Raw genomic sequence first — 22,044 nt, 5'->3', positions numbered from 1 at the left:
CATAATAAAATTGACAATCAAGATTATATACGAATTTATATGACAAAGAAAATATTATATAACAATAAATTTTTTGCGAATATGAAAAAAAATAATGAATTATCTAACAAACATAAAAGTATTATGGTCATTTATATAATTATTATTTTACAATATTTTTATAATGATTATTTTTTACAAGTAATTTAATATCAAAAACAATAAATAAATTGCATATTGTATATTTCTGATAATATTAATTCTGATAATCTAAAGATTAATAAATTCAAAGATATAATTCTATTTAAGAAAAAAAAGCTTTTTGCTTTTATCTGTTCTTTCTATAATAATCTTTTCCTAGCCAATCTTTTTATCATTTCTTTCTTTATGAATATGCAAAGCATACGGAAAATAACATCAGAGAAAGAGAAATTAAAATTACGGAATTAATATATTTGATTCATTTGAAAAAACGAAAAAACATGGAAAAATCCACACGACTTATCTTGAAAATAAATATTCTCTTCACTTTAATTAAATTGCAATACAGATTGTTCTGCAAGATATATCAATTTTAAAAGCGTATTCTCTGAATTTCACGATAATTTGTTCTCTGCACGAGAGTTTTTGATTAAATATCGGTTAAATATTGTTTTCACAAGCTTTGAGCTATCAATATTGAATATTTTGGTAAATCTAGATAAATTTAAACCTTAAGTTAAAGGAATATCAAAGTGCATTTGAGCCAAGTTAAAATATTTATGCTGATTTTTTTCATATTCAAGATTTTAAATAATTCCATATTTATGAAATTTTAGATGAGAAATCGTGACATTAAAAGGGGATGATGCCGATGGATATTATTCTGCTTAATGCAATTTAAATGAAACCTTCGTAATATTACATAGTTGCAGCTGTCACGTGTGTATGTACACGTGGACAACAGTTTCGTCTCATATCGCAGATACTGGTAATGGAGCACGCGCAAGTAACCGTAAACGTTACAGTTGACGTAAAAACAACACCGACGACATACCGAGAGACGAAGACCATTTCCAGCATGGCTGGCCCTCTCGAGTGGCTGGTGGGCGGATGGGTGGTTTCCCATTTCTCTCGAGCAACGATGTTTTCACGATGAGTAGTATCACACTCTTCAAGTATCCAAATACAACGGACCGTTAGCAGTTTTAGGTATCCTTTGATGAACCATTCGCGATATCCAACAATCGTTCAACGACATCCATGCGCACTGACTTACAGGTGTGATCTTTAAGCGTGTAGCACGTTTATCTTTCATACACAATAAGAGAGAGAGAAAGAGAGAAAAATCTACGAAGTTTCTCTTCAAGTTACCCAAATGTCTCGATGAGGTTTCGAAAGACCCACTATAAGCATTACGTGAGTCTACATATCGATTCGTCAATGACCTTTCGATTTCTTTCACCTCTGCTATGTAGACTCTGAATGCTTGTATTATTCATCAACTCGAAATGACGTACACTTTCCATCGAGCGCAGGGTTTCTCGATTAAATCACGAAACGATTATATCACTGATGTCGCACGACGTCTTCACATATTCGATGCATCAAGAGATGCGCCTCCTTGACGCGATCTGCTCCGAAACGTTTCACGCTGGAGCGAGCACTCCGCTCGCGCTTAGATCACGGCGATCAGCCGACCGGGGTAATTTTAGTCCGACACAACGGCCACTGAATGGATGCCGCGAAGACAGATAGAGAGAAAAAGAGAGAGAGAGAAGAGAGAGGTAGGGGCAAACGCGTTACTGCTGCTGATGGATGTCTTGGTGCGCGGATGACATGGCGGCGCGAGATGCTTTAGAGAGAGCCAACCGGTAAAAACGCGGATGAATGTGAGAGAGAAGACTATTGCCTCTTCTTATTTCTCCCGCTCTCCTTCCTCGCTTTTTTTCCTTCCTCTTCTTCTACTCTTTTGCCTCTCTTTAGCAGCAAACTGGTCATACAACTTGCTCCAGGCTGACGTCACAGATTCTACCTAGAGAAGAGTGGGATTCCTATCAGTCTTTCTCTCCTCGTTCCTAGTCCCGCGACTAAGTTCTTCTTCTCTTTGAATGCCTTCGCTCTGTCTCTCTTCAGTCCGCAGATCGCAGACACAGATACCACAGAGCACCTTCGCAGGCAAACAGCGGGAAACCACGTATTTTACCGCACGCCAGGCTACAATGCAGTTAGCCTCGTCTTGCGTGATGATGCTTCCTTAGCGATCTCTTTGCGTTTCGTTATTTTTAAACGATGATTGCGTGCGTCCTCAATATGTCTATTACTGCGAAGACCATCACGAATTCCGATTCTCTTTTCGCTCTCTAGCGAATTTCGTTTTTCATTCTTCTAGAGTTGTAATCGGTGTCATGTGATCTGAGACAATGATCTTCTAATGCGAATTTCTCGAGTCTCATAATTATTCGACTGTATAAATGAAAAATTTAGTCGGACGGTCAGGAACTCATTTATTTGAGACTAGAACTAATTCCATTTAACTTCCGAGTATCTGTATTGGAGCGTCCTGTAGTTGGACCTTCCCTCTCGGAGTTCAAGAGATACCTTGCGCACATTTAATTAAACTGACTTCACGCCGCTTTAATACGCTAATTAATAAGGTCACAGCGGAAGGAGACTTCAGTGTATTTTATGGACTCGTTCTCCTGCGAATTTTCTTATCGCGGGTCTTTCGCACAGTTTAATCGATACAATGTTTTCCCACCCATCTAATTGAATAGCCGTTGAGTGCTTCCGACGAGGCAATTAAGGTATCACCTCAACAACAAACAAGTTAATCTCCTCCGTTATTTTCTTTTCTTCTTTTCTTTTTTCCGTATGGTTCTTTTGTACTATACTCGTCTTGGTTTACACCGCCAATACGAAAGAGATTTAAATACGATAGCAATTTACGATGGAAGTTTTCTCGCGCTAGAGCAACATTTGTCGCAAAGTGTATAATGCGATTATCCACGAGCTCGTTTAGCGTATGTCGACTAATGGAGCGATGGAGTGCAGTTGTGCGATGCGAGTTCCCACGTTTTTCCGTTAGCCCCGTCACGCTCAGCTACTTCCGGCGACCCCACCGGAACTGGAAAGTACGTTTGATTCCTCGTAGAATCCAGTCGTCTGACAATTTTTCGGAAGAATCATCTGTCACTTCTTTCCACTTCAAATTTATCTGGTGAAGTGAATCAAACGGAAGAGGCTGTGTAACACTGTGATGAAATCTGAATAATGTACATCAATGACGACGTCATTAAGAGTTATTAGCAAGAGTATTCACGGTTACAAAGTGTTCGATAATTCAGCTAGAGAAGAATTTGCCAGGTAATCCAACGGGCGGTAACGTTGCCTACGACTTTCAAACGAACGTTTAACGTTTTCATGTAATAACGAATACGCCATCTGGATGAGAATTCACAAGCGACATAGGTAGATAATTCAACAGCGACATAGGTAGATAATTCAACAGCGAGATAATTTAAAAACGTGGAATTTGGACGAGCACTTATCAATAAAATTCAGGTCTGGAAGTAGTGTCACCGCACCATCACACCTTTACCGCAGAAAACGACGCGATACAACATTGCGGACTTTCACCGGATCCGGTATTCAGTATGAGGAGACTTTGTTCGATGGTGTATATTCTCCGGCATAAGCGAGCCTGCCCCAACGGATACGACAACCCTCCCAGAGAGACTCCACAGACGCGAATGCGGAGGGTCCAATGGGCCCAGGTCGCTCTATCCCACTCACTGTCGCTTGCCAGGGACAGATGTAGAACTACAAGACCCTTCCTCTGTAAAGACTTTCATAATACTCTCTCTCTCTCTCGTTTATGTTTGTTTGCAATATTTAATTATAATGTTAAAGATATTGCCAGTGAACATTTTATATTTCATAAATCTATCTTGGATAAGATTGTCTTTTCAAATGTAAATTTTTTGAATTCCAGTCCTCGATTTTTCTCAGAAAATATTTCTAGATTTTTTTTTACAATCCTCCATTGGAAAATATGTTTTTACAAGTAATAAGCTTAAATTTTACAAAATTGTGTTATTTTTTTATATGCATGTTTTTTCAGAATTATGGGATGAAAAAATATGATTAAAACTGATTAAGCGTTTCGTGTCACCTCTTACAAACACATGTACAGATATACAGATTATATGGCATACAACAATGCTTTACAAGCACATCATATTTTATATAAAATTCCAGGAACGTACATGGTACAAAACACAACCCTGTTTGAAAGTAACCGAATAAAAGTCAGTCTTTCTTCTTCTTTCCAATGAATGAATGCTTTGGTCTGAGTCAGATCCAGGTTATTTTCTTCTTCCTACCTTTTGTGTGTTTGTGTATGTGTGTGTATGTGTGTGTACGTATCTCAGGGACATAGCTAGTGCTAATAGTACCCCGACCATCGACTTTCCATTCGAGGTTCAATCACGCGAAACCGGTTTTTCGTTTGATTACACCTTCCGAGGACGACCTGAGCTCGGTTCTCGAGCTGGGTCGGAGAAATTTACATCGCCGCGATCCAGAAATCGCCGCTGCGATTTCGCTTTTGCATTCGACGTTAGGTTATCGACACCGGGGATGATAGAGAGTTCGGGGTCAATTCGAAATGTAGAGCCGGGGTGGATATTCGAAGTTTACGGCGATGAGAGAAGCAGCTGCCGCGGCAAATGCTCGTACATCTGCTGAGACGTAACCGAGAGAAGTTTATCGCGGAGTTCAACGCGTCTTTCTCCGCTCAGTATGGGCCTTCTCACTGTAGAATTCGCTTTGGTTTTGGATATACGATAGTCCGCGATGAGAAATATTGAAAACTTATGACATTTTCCACTGAGGAAAAATCTTTTTTGTTATGTAAATTATAATTGAAAATGCGAAGTTACTGAAATAGAAAAAAGCAATCATAATTTATGAACATTTTATCTCGCTCGATATCAGGATCGAAGATTCCTTAAAATTTAATGCTTTGTATATCGGACACGTTAAATAATTTAAACCAGAACTCAGTTAAGTTAAGAATAATTAAATTAATTGATTGTATTAAATTAAAATAAAAGAATGAAAAGAAATTATTAATTTTATTAGGATTATTTAATATTATTCCACACAATTTAAAGCTGATGTATTTAAAACTAAAGATCATATTTTTATTAAATTTAAATGAGACTTCAAGCAAGTTATATGTGCATATTTCAAGATTTAATTAAGCAAAATATAGGTAACAATTAACGGTACTAAAATTTCTTAATGATATGCATTCTTAGTTTTTCTTTGAGCAGCTGCGATACGTAAATTTATTTTTCGCATTTAGAGGCTCGTGACGAAGATGACGAAAGGAACTCAACATCTGCCTTTGCTCTCCTACGTCTTTGGTATTTCAAAGCCAAATACGGACATTAAATGCAGGAAGTTTGTTTCAAAGGCTCTTTAATAAGTACACGATTACATTAATTCTTAAAAATCTATGTTTTTATTTGATTTTTAAAGGCGTGGCTAATAATTTTCGCAAAATTGTTAATGATGATGATTTAATTGAAACATATGATAAAAACTTATGGAAAAATGTAAAAAGAGATATAGGAAAAATATATTATATATATATATATATATATATATATATAACATATTTAAATATATAATTAATAAATAAAAGGCTTTATTTAAATATAATATTTTTTTTAACATCGTGAAGAATTCTCAATCGCACAGAAATATAAAAGCTATTTAAACAGTTCAAGATTATCTTCCGGTCCTGAAAAATAAACGCCTCGTTCTTTTTGCAATCCTCAAGAATCATATGTATATTGGATTCTATTTTGGTCAGCAAAAATAACTGACCAATAAAATTAAATGTCTCGTTTGTTATCTTTCTTTTTTTAACTTGACACATGTATAGTCATATTGCAGCAATTGGCATAACATGCTATTTTAACATACATGATGGTAGCTCTATCCCTTCTGTGTGCGACAAAAATCTCTACGACCGCTTCAAAAAAGGTCGTGAACCGCAATGACGCGTTGCTCAGCTGCGACTATTTCGGTCGGACTTTTTTCACATTATGTAGTACGCATATACGAGAATTTCACAATACGTCATAACGCACGCACACTCGAAATACCGGAACGCTATGCGTGAGTACAGGTGTAAAGAGTAACGAACGTGCACTTGCGTCTCGTCGATCGAAGGGCGACTCCCAACATCCTTCCACAAGACTTTGCAACTGCGACTTGGATTGCTATTTCGGTAGCACCCTTCATGTTAGCACCCTTTATTATTGACCATGCGAATCCGGACCTTTAATATTCGACTAGTAGGTAATATTAAAATTATTTTTGTTCTATATAAAAAAATAATAATAACATCGATATTAAGAAATAATTCAGAACATCAGATTTATCTTTAATAAAAATTATATCCAAATATAATAAAATACCCAGTTTCAAATAGCTGCATAAACATAATGCTTATAATTGTTAGAATGTTAAGCATGCAAGTCCCTAGAAATAGGAAATATATAAATAGAATGTAAAGTACGTACAAAAAGCGTTCATTGTATAGTTTAGTGTATAATTCTAAAAAAGTAAAACGTTGGAAGCTTTTAAGACGTTTTCTCTGTAATGTATTTTAAATTTTAAAAATACTGAAAATTATATTGGTCTACAACTACAATGTCAAATTTCATACTCGTTTTTCATATTGATTTTTGATAAATTTTCTGGTAACTCGATGAAAATACTTTCCTCGAACAGAAAAAATCTTGAAAAGTATAAATTTCCCAATATTTTTAAGTTGATAAAATCTGAACATTTACATTAAAATTGATTTTTCAACAAGTATTCCATTATACTATACATATTTATATTATTCTAGTAATATTTTAATTATTATAAGTCAAGTTTAAAAAGCATAATGAAGATATTGTCAGATTAAATATATTCCTTTATAAATTATAATCATATAGAAGTAAGTTTGAAATACTCGTTCGATAAATTATGGCGTGTTGTTTGCAGGTACGAGAATGTTGTCGGTACCGGTTTTGGAAATATGCTATTGCAAAATCTGTCTGTATCAATAGACGAACACTTGCATTTTATACAAGAGTGCATTATGTCACTTTAACTGTCGATTCTCGCAATCGAATAAATTTTATCGGAAATTCATAGAATATATCTCACACTACAAATATACAATTTTCATTCTTACATTCAATTACAACACATGATAAAAATAATCCATTTAATAGAGAAACATATTTTTAACGTGACTTTAAAATGATATTTTATTAAAATTTCTCATTGAGAATCTCATTGAGAAATATATTATTGCATAACATATTGTTATAAGTTTGTTACAATTGCATCAGTGTATAGTGTATACGCTCTTGCAATTTTTAATAGTTCGAACGTTTCGTTATGAGAAATGAGAGATATAGCGTGCTATACAAAAAAAATATGTGCCTTTCCATTCTCTCTCGCACGTGCGTTTACGGATGCGCCATATGGTCGCGACAAAACCACATGCCGCTATGTTCCCATGCATATCGAACTGGCAGGTACCGATACGAAGGCATGTGCTCTGATACACATACCATCTCTTCATTGTCGGAGAGTTTCGGACGTAATTATCCTACCTCGGCAATTAATTAAAGCCATCAAGCTTTCTGGATTTTCAATTAGATACGACATTGCAAATGTCATTTAAAACTTATTTCTATTACGTATCTGTTACGAAATTGCATAATAATAATATTTGCTCAACAATTGAAAAAATCTGAAAAATTATCTTTTAATATGGTCAATTATAATTATATTATGCTGTTATATGAATTTATGAAAAAATTTATTAAAGTAAGATTAATTCCGTCGATTATTAAAATTTCAATGTAGACATTAGAATAAAAAATCAGAGTTATTTTTATTAAAATTATGATAGGTAACTAGGTATTTTAGTTTCTATTTTTTTACATTTAATTGCTAGAGCTCTTTTTGAAATAGAAATTCTTGTTGGAGGAAAAGTCAGAGAACTCTATTAATTACAGAAATTTTAAAAATAAAAGAGGTCAAGTCGTACGTATTTACACCGAAATCCGATTAATATCGAGATTCACGAGATACAGCAGCATAGTACAGCAACGAGTCCCAAAAGAGAGAGAGAGAAAAAGAAAGAGAGAAAGAGAGAGAATTGTGTTCCCAATTAAAATTTATTCATTACTGGTATCGGTTGGCATACTGTTAACTAGATGGGGGCAATCATTCGCTGGAATGTTTGACGCATTTAACGTGTTTGCTAATTGCGATCAGAAATTGCGTTTGCTTTCCACAACGATTAAATTTTAACAGGCCAGCTCGAAGAAATTAAATCATTTAATCGTAAACGTTGATATTTTCTAACAAACATCGTGTATTTGTAATAAACTCAGAGATAAACTGTAATTATTACATACATATGTATTTTAGCAATGATCTTTAATGATATCTTCTGTTTTTTTATTCGACTTATTTAAGATTCAATGTCGATTTTTTTGTCATTTTTATTATTCTTTTTTTATTTTTTATTAATTATAGATATAATGTGTATAATTTTTATGATGACATTCATTATGCAAGACTGGTATTAATGTTTGATGGACATTACATAGAGCCTTAATAAAAAAAATTGTTGTTGTAGTCAAAGAAATATCCTATTCATGTTAATAACATCCTGTAAGTTATATGACAGAGTAACAAGGGTTTATTCATATTACTTGACGGTTCCCTTTGTTTTCAGCGTGGTTGTCTTACCGGTTAAGAGATCACGCGCTAATGAGCGCTTTCTTCTCCACCGTTATTCACTTCTTACTGCAAATCAACTAGGATTCAGTAAATTAAGCATGACGTAAACACAGTCTTTTAAGTATTATTCAATAGGTAGTCATTCTGAACGGATAAAGGAATCCGTGGGAATTGACGATTCATGGAACCAACCAATAGTTTCGATTATTACAAGAGGAGACGGATGGAATCGAAGTCACTCGATATAAATGAGATGTAAATCGTCCCTGCATATTTTACTACTCCTTGCTGTAAAAGATGTCGTTTCTACCGTCGTAAAACGGATTGCGAAAAAAGGCGGAGGATCTGTCATGGGAATTCTGAGTCAAGGCCCCATAATCGTCCCTTTTCTTCGGTGTGTATGGTTCACACAATGAGTGCCGTATAATAATGGAACCATGAATAGCATTGTTATTTGTACGCGGCAATAAATGAATATACACGCGCTTAATCGCAATGTGAAATCGGGTTACAGCAATTAACGAAGCATAACATTTCATCATTGGCCTCCCGCGCGTCGTCGTTGATCGGATAGATAAATTGATCTTTGTTTCATGAACGAATGCTTCATGAACATTCAACAAAATAAATAATTAATTTGGCGAATAAGTTCAAAAAGATTCCAAGTGCATTTTATATAATCGCAATTGCATTTTATACAATGTATTCGCGATGTATCAGCAAAATTTCAGTGGAAATTATTGAACTATGCCGATGATTTAATCAGTCTGCATATGATTCGATGATTAACCTATCACCTCAATTAACATTAGAATGGCCGGTAAAATATTTCAACATCAAATAAATAGAAATATTTTCTTATTCAGAGTCTTGAGTATTTAAATAGCAAGTAAGTGAGAATATTTCTAATGTTAAAAAAATACCTACATGTGTTATTTTTCTAATGTTAAAAAAATACCTATATGTGTTATTTTTTAAAATATATTATAAGAATTATAATGTGTATATGTATAATAAATAATGTATATGAATATTATATATATATATATATATATATAGGTATATATATATATATATATATATATATATTTTATAGTACAATATCTATTTTTTTATACGTTTTTAAATTTAGAAGTCTTGTGTTATTTTCTTTTTTTCTAAGTTTTGGATGCAAATATTTATTTTACCATGTATTTGCTTATATATTTTGTAATGTTACATAATATATTTAATACATATTTTAAAATTAAAAAAAAAAAGACAATTTTAAAAAATAATTTTAATATCCAAATGTGTAAGAGTAAACTAATTTATAGGTCACTATATAATGTAATGTACATTTATATATATATACATGTAGCATAGTGGAAATAGTAGAAATCAATATACTAGAATCCTTGAATGAATTTGAAATCGATTTTACCCTAATATAGAATTAAGATTGAACGAATGTGAATCATGTTTCATTGCAAATTTTAATCTTTTATATAACATATTTTATATATACATATAACATATTTTATATGTTTACTAATAATTTAATTCATGTCGAGATAATTTTAATTTAGATTAATCACAAGAGTAATGCGAATTTTTATTTATAATATTGAATGTTAAAATAAAATATAATAAATATAGTTTTAACCAGATTATTTAAATCATTTTTTATTATTTATTTATATATTCACATATTTCATACGCAATGCATTTTATTTATATGTTCACATATTAATCGTGATTATTTTTTAGAATATATAATTATTATTCATAAATATCATAATATAAAATATTGCATAGTTTTATTATTTTTGCATTTAATCTATCTATTCATGATCGCGTGCTTTCAGTATTTCAAGTACAAAAAACATATCATAAATATTGGGAGCATATATGATCGATATTCCAATGTACAGGAAACGAATCAAAATGCCCAAACAGATGTATGGATTTTACTGCCTATTTTATCACTACTCTATTTCATTATTCTGCATTTATATTTTTAAAAGAAAGAAAAAATAATATTAGAATTATATATAAAGGATAATATTAGAAACTAATTTATTTTTCAAACAATATTGAGATAGAGGTACAATTAAAAACTCTCCTAAAAATATTAACAATTCTGATCCAATTCAGCTTTCATTTGAAAAAAAAAAAAGAAATGATTATAAAGAAAAATCACATGTCATTATGTATACCAGTATTAATGTATATAGAAATTATTATTTTAATGTATATAGAAATTAGATAATACACTCAATTGCGTGTGAGATTAATACTATTATTAAACAGACATCTAAAACTATTTGTTTAATAAAAAATGTTTGCAGTTAAAAAATAAACTATATCTAAATTTAGAAAATTATATAATTTTATAAGTTAACTAATGATTTGTTAAAATGTTATCAATCTAAGCATTAACAAATTAAATTTACAAGCAATGATATATCACTTGTATAAATAAATACAAAATTATAATTAATTGAAGGAAATTATTTGTAAAAAATTAATATAATTTGTAAAAAATTAATATTATAACAAGTTTTTAATATTTAATGCTATCATAAAGAGGAGTTTTACGAATTCGTTTAAATAGCTACCGGAAAAAATTCAATTAGAGAATGTTTTTATGATACTAAATAGATGTAAAGCACTATGAAATTAATGACTGTTAGATAACAAGACTTTATAACGAATGATACTTTCAAAACTTTATAGTGTACTTGATTTAGTAGTGATAACAATAATTTATCATTTTTATTTTAAAAGAGAAAGAACAAAAAACAATCTTGATTTATATTCTGAAATTTGGCAATTAAGTAACATGTTAGAATAAATTACTTAGTTATACATATATAACAGTTTAAATAAAGACGTATTATAAGACGTATCCTAAGGCGTATTATAATTTAATATTTAATTCTCTCTTATAATCAATTCGTGTTAGAAATAAATGACTTTATTGTTAATTTTTGGCATTCTATAGTAAAATAATATAGTTTTAAGCTTATCTGTAATATGATTGTTTATTATAAATATATAATTATAATAAATGTTTTATTAAAATAAAAATAATTTGAAAAAAAATTGTTTAATCCATGTGTGTTTAATTTACAAAAAAATAAATAAAAGTTAACGAAAAATAATAAATGTGCTAATTTCTAAGAATCTAATCTAAGGAATTTAATCTGAAGAAGTTATATAAATATATACATGTAAATATATACATATACATATTAAATATATTACAAAAATTTACGTAATAAAACTTCTTTAAAATTTGTTAAAATTTCTTTAATAAAACTTACATATGATTACATTATTTTATTTTTAAGCAAATATCAAACAGCATTTTCATCAAAAAGCATTAACTTTAATAAAAAAAGTGATATGAATTAAATAATGATATTAGAAAAGAGAGAAAAAACATAAAATTAACTGTTATAAATGTTGTGTGTGTGTGTGAGACTCATATATTATAATTTTAGTAAAAGTTTGTTTTGTGTATTTATAATATGTTTATTATATTCAATTGTTCAAAAATGTTTTCTCGTAAATAAAAATAACAATTTCGCTGAGGATAGGCTGCGCGAGACGTTCCGCAGAAAATTAGAGTTGCATCTCCCATGATACTCTTTCGGAGGAGGGAAGAAAAATATATTCTCATTTGGATTGACTCGATGTCGCGACTCCCAGGCGAGAAGACTCGTCGTCGATTCGTTACAAAGGAATCCCCGTGCTACTTGAACGTCTACGCGCCCCATAAAAATGTACACGGCACTTTATATCGAGCGAGACCGTTCCCACGACACCCTGTGGGCCTCTCCTATGGGAATATTTTATAGGGGTGAACTCGTATACGTATATGAGCGCGAACGCGTGCATAAGCTTACATACATGTACCACACAAGCGTGTGCGTCTCACGAGGCTGGTTCTAACGGCAATCAGCGTGCTCGCATTTTCATCGGTGGTATACTGATCTTGATGTTATGTCTCACTTTCGATTCCAGCGCCACTCCGGCTAACTAATTGGATACGTATATCACAATTTAATTGATATCAAAAGAAAGCGCGATAAGTTTTAACTGAAAGCCTATTATTTTAATAAATAAATCATTTGTCATTTGATATTTAGTAAATAGTAATCTCTCGATTAATGTATGAATTAAACGCAGTCATGAAAAGAAAGAAAATAAAAATTTTCGATATAATCGAAATTAAGTTGAGGATAATTAAAATTTATGTGTTCTTCGGACAAAATACAATAATAATAAGCATTAAATTTAGATACAAGAGAATTATAATATAACTATAAGGATTTATTTTTAATATCAATTATAGTAACTATAAAGATTCATATTTCTTTCTTGTAATGTCTTCTAACGTCTTGTAATGTATGACCCAATTTCTCTTCCAGACGTTTCCTCAAATATATTTCCTCTCATCACAATTTCCTTTTTAAAATTAAAAAATCCATTAAATATCAATTCTTTAAAATTGGTAAATATTTACGATGTATAGATATTTTTGGATATTTTTAGATATTTTCTCTAATCTTTCTACAGATTTGAAACAAAATTCCTTTTTCATTTGAATGATGAATTAGAAAAAAATATATTTTATCTTAAACACATAAAAGCTCCGTTTTTGTTTTCATCAAATTTTTCAATTTATTGCTCCCGAAAGTTATAGTTTCATTTTCGAAAGAATTCAGTTTAAAGTGTAAATCTTGCTTAAATTATATCGTTGTTTAAATAAAATTCAGTTTAATATTTTATTCAAAGTATTTTACTCAAAATATTTTACTTTATTTTATTATACTTTATTCAATCAAAGTATTTTACAATATTCTATTTTCAAACATTTTGTTAGCCTTAAAAATATAATCGCAATAATTTTCGATATAGTAAAAAAGCCATAAAATTTGTAATGGAGAATTCTGCCAAAGTAAGGACAATAATATAACAAGAATGTTCGGAAGTTAATCTAAAGCGCTTAAACGCTCTCGACTATATAATGTCTACCTTAAATTGATTTATACTCTAAAAAAAGCTAAAGAAAAGCTAAATTTTCAAGGCACTTTCTATATATTTGTAAAAAATGGACTTTACACATGATGACATTGTATCAATATTTCAAGAACATCATTATTGCTATTCCATGTAATTACTGTGTAATTATGATTATTTGTCATTTGTACATATTTAATTACAGAATGAAAATAAACTTTACTTAATGCATATTCCTAATTTTCATATTATCTATTCAATATCATTGAATATTGAAAAAAATACAGAGTTTGTTCATGTAATGTCTACATTTTGATATTTAAATACTTCATTTTTCCTTTCTCTCTCTCTTTTTTCTTTTAATACCATTTAAGTGTATGAAATTAATAAATGGGAACAATGCTCCAGAGAGACGAGAGAAAAAATGATAAAATGAAAATGTAAGAGAAAGGTAAAATGCTGAAATAAGAGCTAATAAAAGAATGAGACATTAAGTGTGACAAAAACTCTAACATCATACATAAAGAACATAATATTCATATTGATTTATTAGGAAAAAAATATTTCTTTTTCTAATAAGTTGGCATACATATTTAAACATAATAAAAAATTTCTATTAAAACATAAAAACATACTTTTAACTTGCAAATTGTTAATCTTACAAAATATGTTGGTAAATGTATTATTCAAATATAAAAAAAATCTACAAAAAAAATAATCTATACTAAAATATAAAAAAAACATTTCTAGAAAAAAATATTATACACCGTCTTGAAACATTTGATCGATATATTATAAGCGATTTATATATAGTTTTATCACTACAAAAGTTAAGAAAGCTCTGTATACATTCCATATACATTTTTATAATAAGACAGTTTTATAATGTCATTTAAAATGGTCATATATATAAATTACAAAGTCATATAAATTATAATAAAAATATGATTATACAATTGAATAATGATAAAGCAAAAACTGCCATGTGTACATTAGAATTCACTTTATTAATATCATTAATGATATTTTTATAGAATAATAAATATTTTATAGTATAATAAAAATATTTATTATTTTAAACAAAGTTAAAGACTCTGATATAGAACATTTTCAAATAAAAAAATAGACTAATTGAGAGCCAAGCGTAGGAAATAGAAATTATTTTTCTTTACATGTAATTTATTAATTATTTAAAGTTGAATGTTTTGGTTTCTTATTTAGACCATTCTCAACCACTAACTATCAAATAATAAAAAAAACCTTCAAGTGTAGACTATAAGAAAAGTAAAATTTAATAATTACATATAAATACACTTAAATATATACACATAAATATATATACACTTAAATACATACACATAAAATTAGGTGAAAACATGCATACATCCTGTTATGATTTTCAACCTTCACAAAGCACAAGCCTCTTTCCAATTCCAATCAAGAAAAGAAATACAATAGAATATTTATTATTTATAAAAAGAATATTTTTATTATTTATTAAAGAAAATACAGTGAAATGATAAAACTTACATCTTTCTATTCTCCTTCAATTTTGAAAAAATTTAACAAGCATATAACACTTATTAAATGTAATCGAACGCCATAAGTATGAATGGAAACGTTTAGTTTTTGAGATATTCAAATTTTAGTTATATGGCTAAATAAACAATATTTCAGATTTCCGTTTGAAAAAAATTAAAACTCAATAACATTTTATTAAAATGTTTGATCTAATTAATGTGTTCCAAGACACACACACACACACATATAATATATATATATATATATATATATATATATATATATAATATAAACATAAACATATTAAAATATTATTATAAAAAAAAGAAAACAAGAAATCAAAAGAGCTTATTTTCTTATTGTTTAGCTATATAATTAAAATTTAAATATTGCGGAAACTTCCGTAGATATTTCCGTACATTCACACTTGTGACTTCAACTATAGATTAATGCATTATAGCTGTAAAATTTTATCAAAATCGGAAGAAAAATATACGGAAGTGTAGTTAAAAGTTATTTAAATATGCAAAAAATATATCACAGAAAAGAAATTAATGATTCTTGAATGAATTTTAATTAGCGGAAACAGAATTTCATAGAAAAGTTTCGATTTATATTAATTTAAGTTTTACGCACATAGACAGAGAGATAGTTTTAATTTTTTATCAATATTTATGTATGTGCGAAAATGTTCTAAAAAAATATGTTTAATCCTAAAATTAATAAATTTTTTTAATATATTAATTTCTCCCTTCATTTTGGAAGTTATAAACATTAAACGATAAAAATAATATTATCTTATTACTACAATATGTTAATTAAAAATTATTTAAAAATAAAAGTATTTTTTTATATTAAGATTTTGAAAGATATCAAAATAAAAATAAAAATAAAAATAAAACATAAGGTCGGAAAGAAAAACTAAGATTGTACTATCAGATGATATTGTTCGCATTTACCTGATGAGATTAATACATGCCATGCTACATAAAAGCTGTCGACAAATGTAAAAACAAAGCATAATTGTATGTAACAAAGTATTATCTGACTTACGCCAAAATTGTGATATTAGTCTGCACGATATTAGCAAAATATTTTTTCTTTTTTTATAACATAATAATATTTAAAATATTATTTATTCGATAAAATTATTGAGCACATAACATTTTCTTTTGTGTCTTAAATGTTATACGTGAAACATAAAAAGTTATCATAAGTAAAATAAAATGATGAAAAGACAAACTTATAATATATCATAAAAGTAAAATGCTCTTCCTGAATAATACATTTTGTATGTTACAATCATTATTTATTTAAGCTAATTAGGACAACTGTATAATGATATGAGTGTATGAAGTTTGACAAGTTGATTTGCATCTGAATGATAGCTTAGAAGTTGGAGGTGGATATCTTATATATATATAAAGTCGTGAGTTTTTTGATTTGAGAAGGTACTACCACAGAAAAATTGTGAAGTGTAATACATCAGAATTACAGCAAAAATGTTTAAAATTATCGCCATATGTTGCCTTATGGTAACTATTGCCGTAAGTATCATGTTTCTTAAATCTATAATAGTTTATATTATAAAAATTAGAAAGCAAATAAAATAGGATTGAACATATCCAATTTTTAATCAAAATTATAGATAGAAATATCTTGATAATAATTTTTGATTGTTATCTTATAATTTATATATATTAAAAATAATATAAGTTTTCTTATGAAGTTATATATATATATATGTGTGTGTGTGTGTGTGTGTGTGTGTGTGTGTGTGTGTGTGTGTGTGTGTGTGTGTGTGTGTGTGTGTGTGTAATTGTCATGTATTTTGCATTAATATATTGAATCATTTAATTTCAGATCTCTTTTAAAAAAGTAGACGGTCAGTATGTATATAAGCCTGCGTATATACAAAAAGAATCTGTTACTTCTCAGAGTCTTGAACATATAAAGGTAAATATAAATTTTAACATATTTGAATATATTTTAACAAATTTAACTATCAAAACGTAAAACGCAAATATATTAGAATTGTAATTGTCATTAAATTGTATCGTTAAGTTGTATTACTGAAATATAATCCGATACAATGTTTAAAAAAATTATGAAAACTCTGCGAATAATTTAGAAAAACTGATGTGCTAAAAAAAACCAATGTTTCTTCATATTAATTATTGCTTGACAATTATTAATTATTCTTTCACAGTCATAAAATAATCCAATCTCGAATACATACTTAATCTACGCAATCTTTTGTATTTAAATTGTTTGTAGTAGAACTAACAAAGATAGAAATAATACGATAAAGCTTAGTAATGATATTGATATTGCATAATATCATAGTAAATTAAAGAATATTCTCCACAAATTTCGTAAATTCATAACATCACATCAACATAATCTAATAATAATAATAAAGTTAATAAATTTGCATCTTTCTCAAAAGAATTATCAAATTTATTGTTAATTACTGATACTTACATAAAATTCTAAACATTTGTCTTGCATATTTGCAAATTTTATTTATTTCGGAACATAATGCTATTTTTTAGTTTTTCTTTTTCTTTCTCATTTTATTAAGTCTAAAAAGAATTCGATTTTTTGGAAAGGTTTCTTTTTAATACAATGAAATTTTAAACAATATAAAATGTAATTTGTTTAAAAATATTTATTGACAGGCTAGCTTGGAGAATTCTCTACTAGGGTACCTCCACAGTCTCCAGAGTGTCGAAGCTTCATGCAGTGTAGTTACTCATGACGCACAGAAAGTTGTTCAAGAAGTGAAGTCGATTTTTGATTCTTGTTTAAAAAACTCAAATGAAACGTCTGTTATTGAATCAGGTATACAAAAATTGACGAATATGGCAAATGATTTGAAGAAAAATATTACGGAATATGTACATGAAATATCAACGACATGCAGAAAGACCCCTTTCAATCTAACTTCGTGTTACGGTGCAATAAAGGTATGTATTTTAACATTAATTTTTTATTTTTAAAGTTTTTGGTAATAATATAAATAAATAATTTCATAATGAATAAAATAAATTTCTAATTATTTAACTATATGATCACAAATATTTAAACATATTTTAATATTTCAAGAAGATTTTCTGTAATTGATAAAATCTATTTAATATATTTAATTCATTTCCAGACAAACATTGCTAAGGTAAGTCTGAAGGATTTAGTTGTTATTGCGGCAGCCGAGGTTCTTAAGGTTGTTCCTGGTATCCAAAGATTAATCCCTTATGTCCCAAATGTGAAATTATGTTATGAAGACCTATCTCATCAATTCACTCCAGACTATTTGAAAGGAATTTACCACGATTTGAAAAATTGTACCCAAAGCATTCAGCACTTATTTGGCGCATAAATTATTTGTCAATTAATATGACTACTTACTCTATATTTTACTATTATATATATTATTACAAATACATATCACTGTGAACATATGAGTAAAATTTCTTCACACTATGCAAAGCATTATATGTAATTATGCACATATTTTAAAAAATGTAAGAATTAATAAATATTATTAACAAAATATTGTTATAACTATATTTATTTTTTAAATAAAAAAAGCAAATTTATAAAACTAACAGAAGTAAATCTAAAATTGTAATATATAAATTGAACAATTAATTTTATTAATTTTATTATATGTATTTTATTATTAGTATTCGTAGATTATATAATTTTTTCATAAAAAAAATAAAACTTAGTAAAAAGTGTATAAAAGTTTGATCGATTGTGAGAAATAATAAGACTACGCATAGTCAATAAAAGCAAATGGCATATAATCATGAGAAAGAGTAATCTAAAGGAAAATTTGACAAAATAAAAAAAAGATTGAAAAAAATAACATAAAATAAATAAGAAAAAATCAAAGAATAAAAAATACCTCACATGAGCTTAAATATAATGACAAAAACAGTCAGATGGTCGCGACATATAAAATCATCGTATACTGAAAGAAAAATAATGTTGAATTAACAACATCAATATAATTGGAATTTATTTTATTAATTCAATAACATTATTAATCAAATCAATACATGGTTTATTAATTTGATTACAAATGTTATTGAATTAATAAAATAAATTCCAATTACACTGATGTTGTTGGTTCAACATTATTTTTTTCTTAGTGTAGACGAATCATCAATTATAAGAAAAGCGAAAGAAGACCCAATCAATGTCACTATTGAACCACAACATTCACATTGTTACACGAAGCTACACATCAGACAATGAAAGAAGCATTGTATGCTCACTTTAACTGTGTCCACGTTAATCAGAAGATATCATCTTGTATTGTCTCGCTTTATTCTCTGTCAAACAACGATATATAATTTTTTGTATAATAATGATCCTGTCATTTTCATTTATGAAAAATATCACGTACGAATGATAACGATCAGGTGAATCAGAGGATCATTGCTCCCAAACTACGCGATTATTCATCACTAACTGAGTAATCGTATTAATTATAATAATATTACTCACACCGTATATACAAAACAAAAAAAATGATATATGATACGAATGCATCTTTATGACTCAAGCGTACTTAATGAATGCACGAAAGAGTGAAAAATCATTTTAAAAAAATTAAAATAATCTTAAAATTGAAAATCACGCGAAAATATGTATTGAGAACGTATATTATACATTAATTTAGCTAATACATATATTCACAGTAAAGAAACAAAATTTGCTAACACAGCAAATATTGTTTTAATAAATTTAATCAACTCTATATAGATGACAAAAAAAGACTTTAAGGTATTATTTCCTTCACTTTTCATGTCTATATATTTACGACATCGAACTTATATTTAATGAAATTATATTAACGAAATTATATTCTCGATTTTAATCTTTATTTCTTAATATCACAGATTTTGGACACCTATTATATATAATTTCAAAGATTAATATCATAGAATAACGTCTGCTTCTATATTTATTATAATGTCTGGATCCCCCTATAGATTGCGCTAGAAAAATAATAATGGTAACATTTCACCTACCCTCATATTTACGTATTCATTATAAATTTTCATAATAAATTGACATATTATTTTGAATAAATTTATTCAAATAAAATTTTTCTATTCTGTTAATAAGTAAGTTTTTTGTAATATTAATTATAATAGTGATTTTTTCGAAAAATTGATTGTGATAAAAAAAAGTTTAATTATTTTCAATAAAATATGTAATCATAATGACATTTTAGCAGTGTGCAAGGACAAAGTTCTTTTTCTTCAGATATAAATTTGCATATATATCTAGAATTAAAAATAGAACAATCGAACATTAAAATATCCGCTCGTTTTTTTGAATAAAATTAGAATATTTTTTTTCTTTCATTAAAATGTCTTTTCAATTTCACGATATCTTTTTATAATAAATCATCAATCATGAATAAATAGTTTTTATAAAACAATATATAAGATAAAATGATCGCAGTCTATTCGCACAAAGTGCTGTATTAACAAACTTGCCACAAGAACTAGTCATGTAAAGCTGTGTGAATAAAATTGATCAATCTTTTGTTTGAGTCGTATCTTCATTATTGACAACGCCTGACTGAGATCAAACCTACCTACACGGTGTACAGAAGGAATAATGTGCCTATGGCGCAATCTGCTTTGTCTGTTTATAACACTTGCTTTCATAATAAGATATTGTAAATTTATTATTTCATAAAATATTGTCCTTTATGTTGAGAACAAATAAAGCTCCCTCTCGCATTTTCCTCTTTTTGTAGATATTGTATTTTGTAGATACATAGAATAAATATTCTCTCTTTCTCTCTCTCTCTTTTTTTATATATAATTATTTCTTTGAATAAAATAAAAGTTTAGCATCTTTTTTATCTAATAAACAAATATTATAATTTATTTGTAAAGTGAAATTGAATATTTGTGTTAATAATAATATCAACAAATTGTTCTCTCTCTTATATAAAATACACTTACTAAAAAAATTTATTATATAATTTATAATAATATATTGTATTATATAAAAACTGAAAAAACTAAAGAAATGTGAAAAAACTAAATATAAATATCTATATTTTTGTTTTTAAACTAATATTTTTAATGTTTAATGATTGCTGCACTCGTTCTTTTAAAAATGGCTAATAACTTTTAAAGAAATGTTTCATAATTACGGAAAAAATTGTCATTTTAGATGAGATGTACTTGAAAATTTTTTAGTATATCAGAATCTATATCAGCATCCTTCTTTTTTTATTTGACACATTTGATGGTAACTCATGTTGTATTTTACATCAAATTTCTTATTTTTGTTGCTGAAGATTTTATCTGAGCTTTATATTACCTATTGTTCGAGTAACAATAACAAAGTTTGATATAAAATCGAAAAAAATGTATCAAAGACAAATAAATATACAAAATATTTTCAGAATAACTTTTCTCATAAAATAATGTTCTTTAAAATAACGTTCTTTTTCTTGTTAAAGCAACATGACTTGATAAAAAAGAACTCCATTTTTTTTAGAAAAATACAGAATCGTATCAGGAAGAGAATTATGTCATTTTAAGAAAAATTTCTTTTCAAAGATATCTCAAACTTTTTGAGTCTATAATGAAATGTATTTAGTACAATTGGAAGAAGATATGTAAAGATATATAAAGAATAAGTTCATAAAAATAGAAATATCATAGAAAATCACTGATGACGCAG

The 22,044-nt window shown here is 28.1% G+C and overlaps 2 protein-coding genes across 5 annotated transcripts in view; one reads left to right on the top strand and one right to left on the bottom strand.

Moving 5' to 3' along the window:
* LOC105257269 (protein numb) overlaps positions 1-22,044 on the bottom strand; it is a 66,864-nt gene that overhangs the window by 23,276 nt on the left and 21,544 nt on the right. The window contains exon 1 of one of the 4 annotated variants that reach the window (XM_011267768.3): positions 1,016-3,691. The exons of 2 other annotated variants lie outside the window; for them this stretch is intronic. In XM_011267768.3, coding sequence (XP_011266070.1) covers positions 1,016-1,087 — 72 coding nt within the window. In that variant the 5' untranslated portion in view covers positions 1,088-3,691. Of the gene's footprint in view, positions 1-1,015; positions 3,692-22,044 lie in introns of those variants that run through there. One more of the 4 variants, XM_011267769.3, reaches the window with a different exon arrangement.
* Positions 16,757-18,716, top strand: LOC105257268. The gene is made up of 4 exons (XM_011267767.2): positions 16,757-16,868; positions 17,185-17,277; positions 18,003-18,290; positions 18,482-18,716. The coding sequence occupies exons 1-4, from the start codon at positions 16,824-16,826 to the stop codon at positions 18,698-18,700; spliced, it is 645 nt and encodes a 214-aa protein (XP_011266069.1). The 5' UTR covers positions 16,757-16,823; the 3' UTR covers positions 18,701-18,716.

This window comes from Camponotus floridanus, unplaced genomic scaffold (assembly GCF_003227725.1).
Source record: "Camponotus floridanus strain SB8 unplaced genomic scaffold, Cflo_v7.5 scaffold70, whole genome shotgun sequence".
NCBI classification, from domain to species: Eukaryota; Metazoa; Arthropoda; class Insecta; order Hymenoptera; family Formicidae; genus Camponotus; species Camponotus floridanus.
The sequence above is the reverse complement of the archived record's forward strand: the minus strand, read 5'-3'. Positions and strand labels throughout refer to the sequence as shown.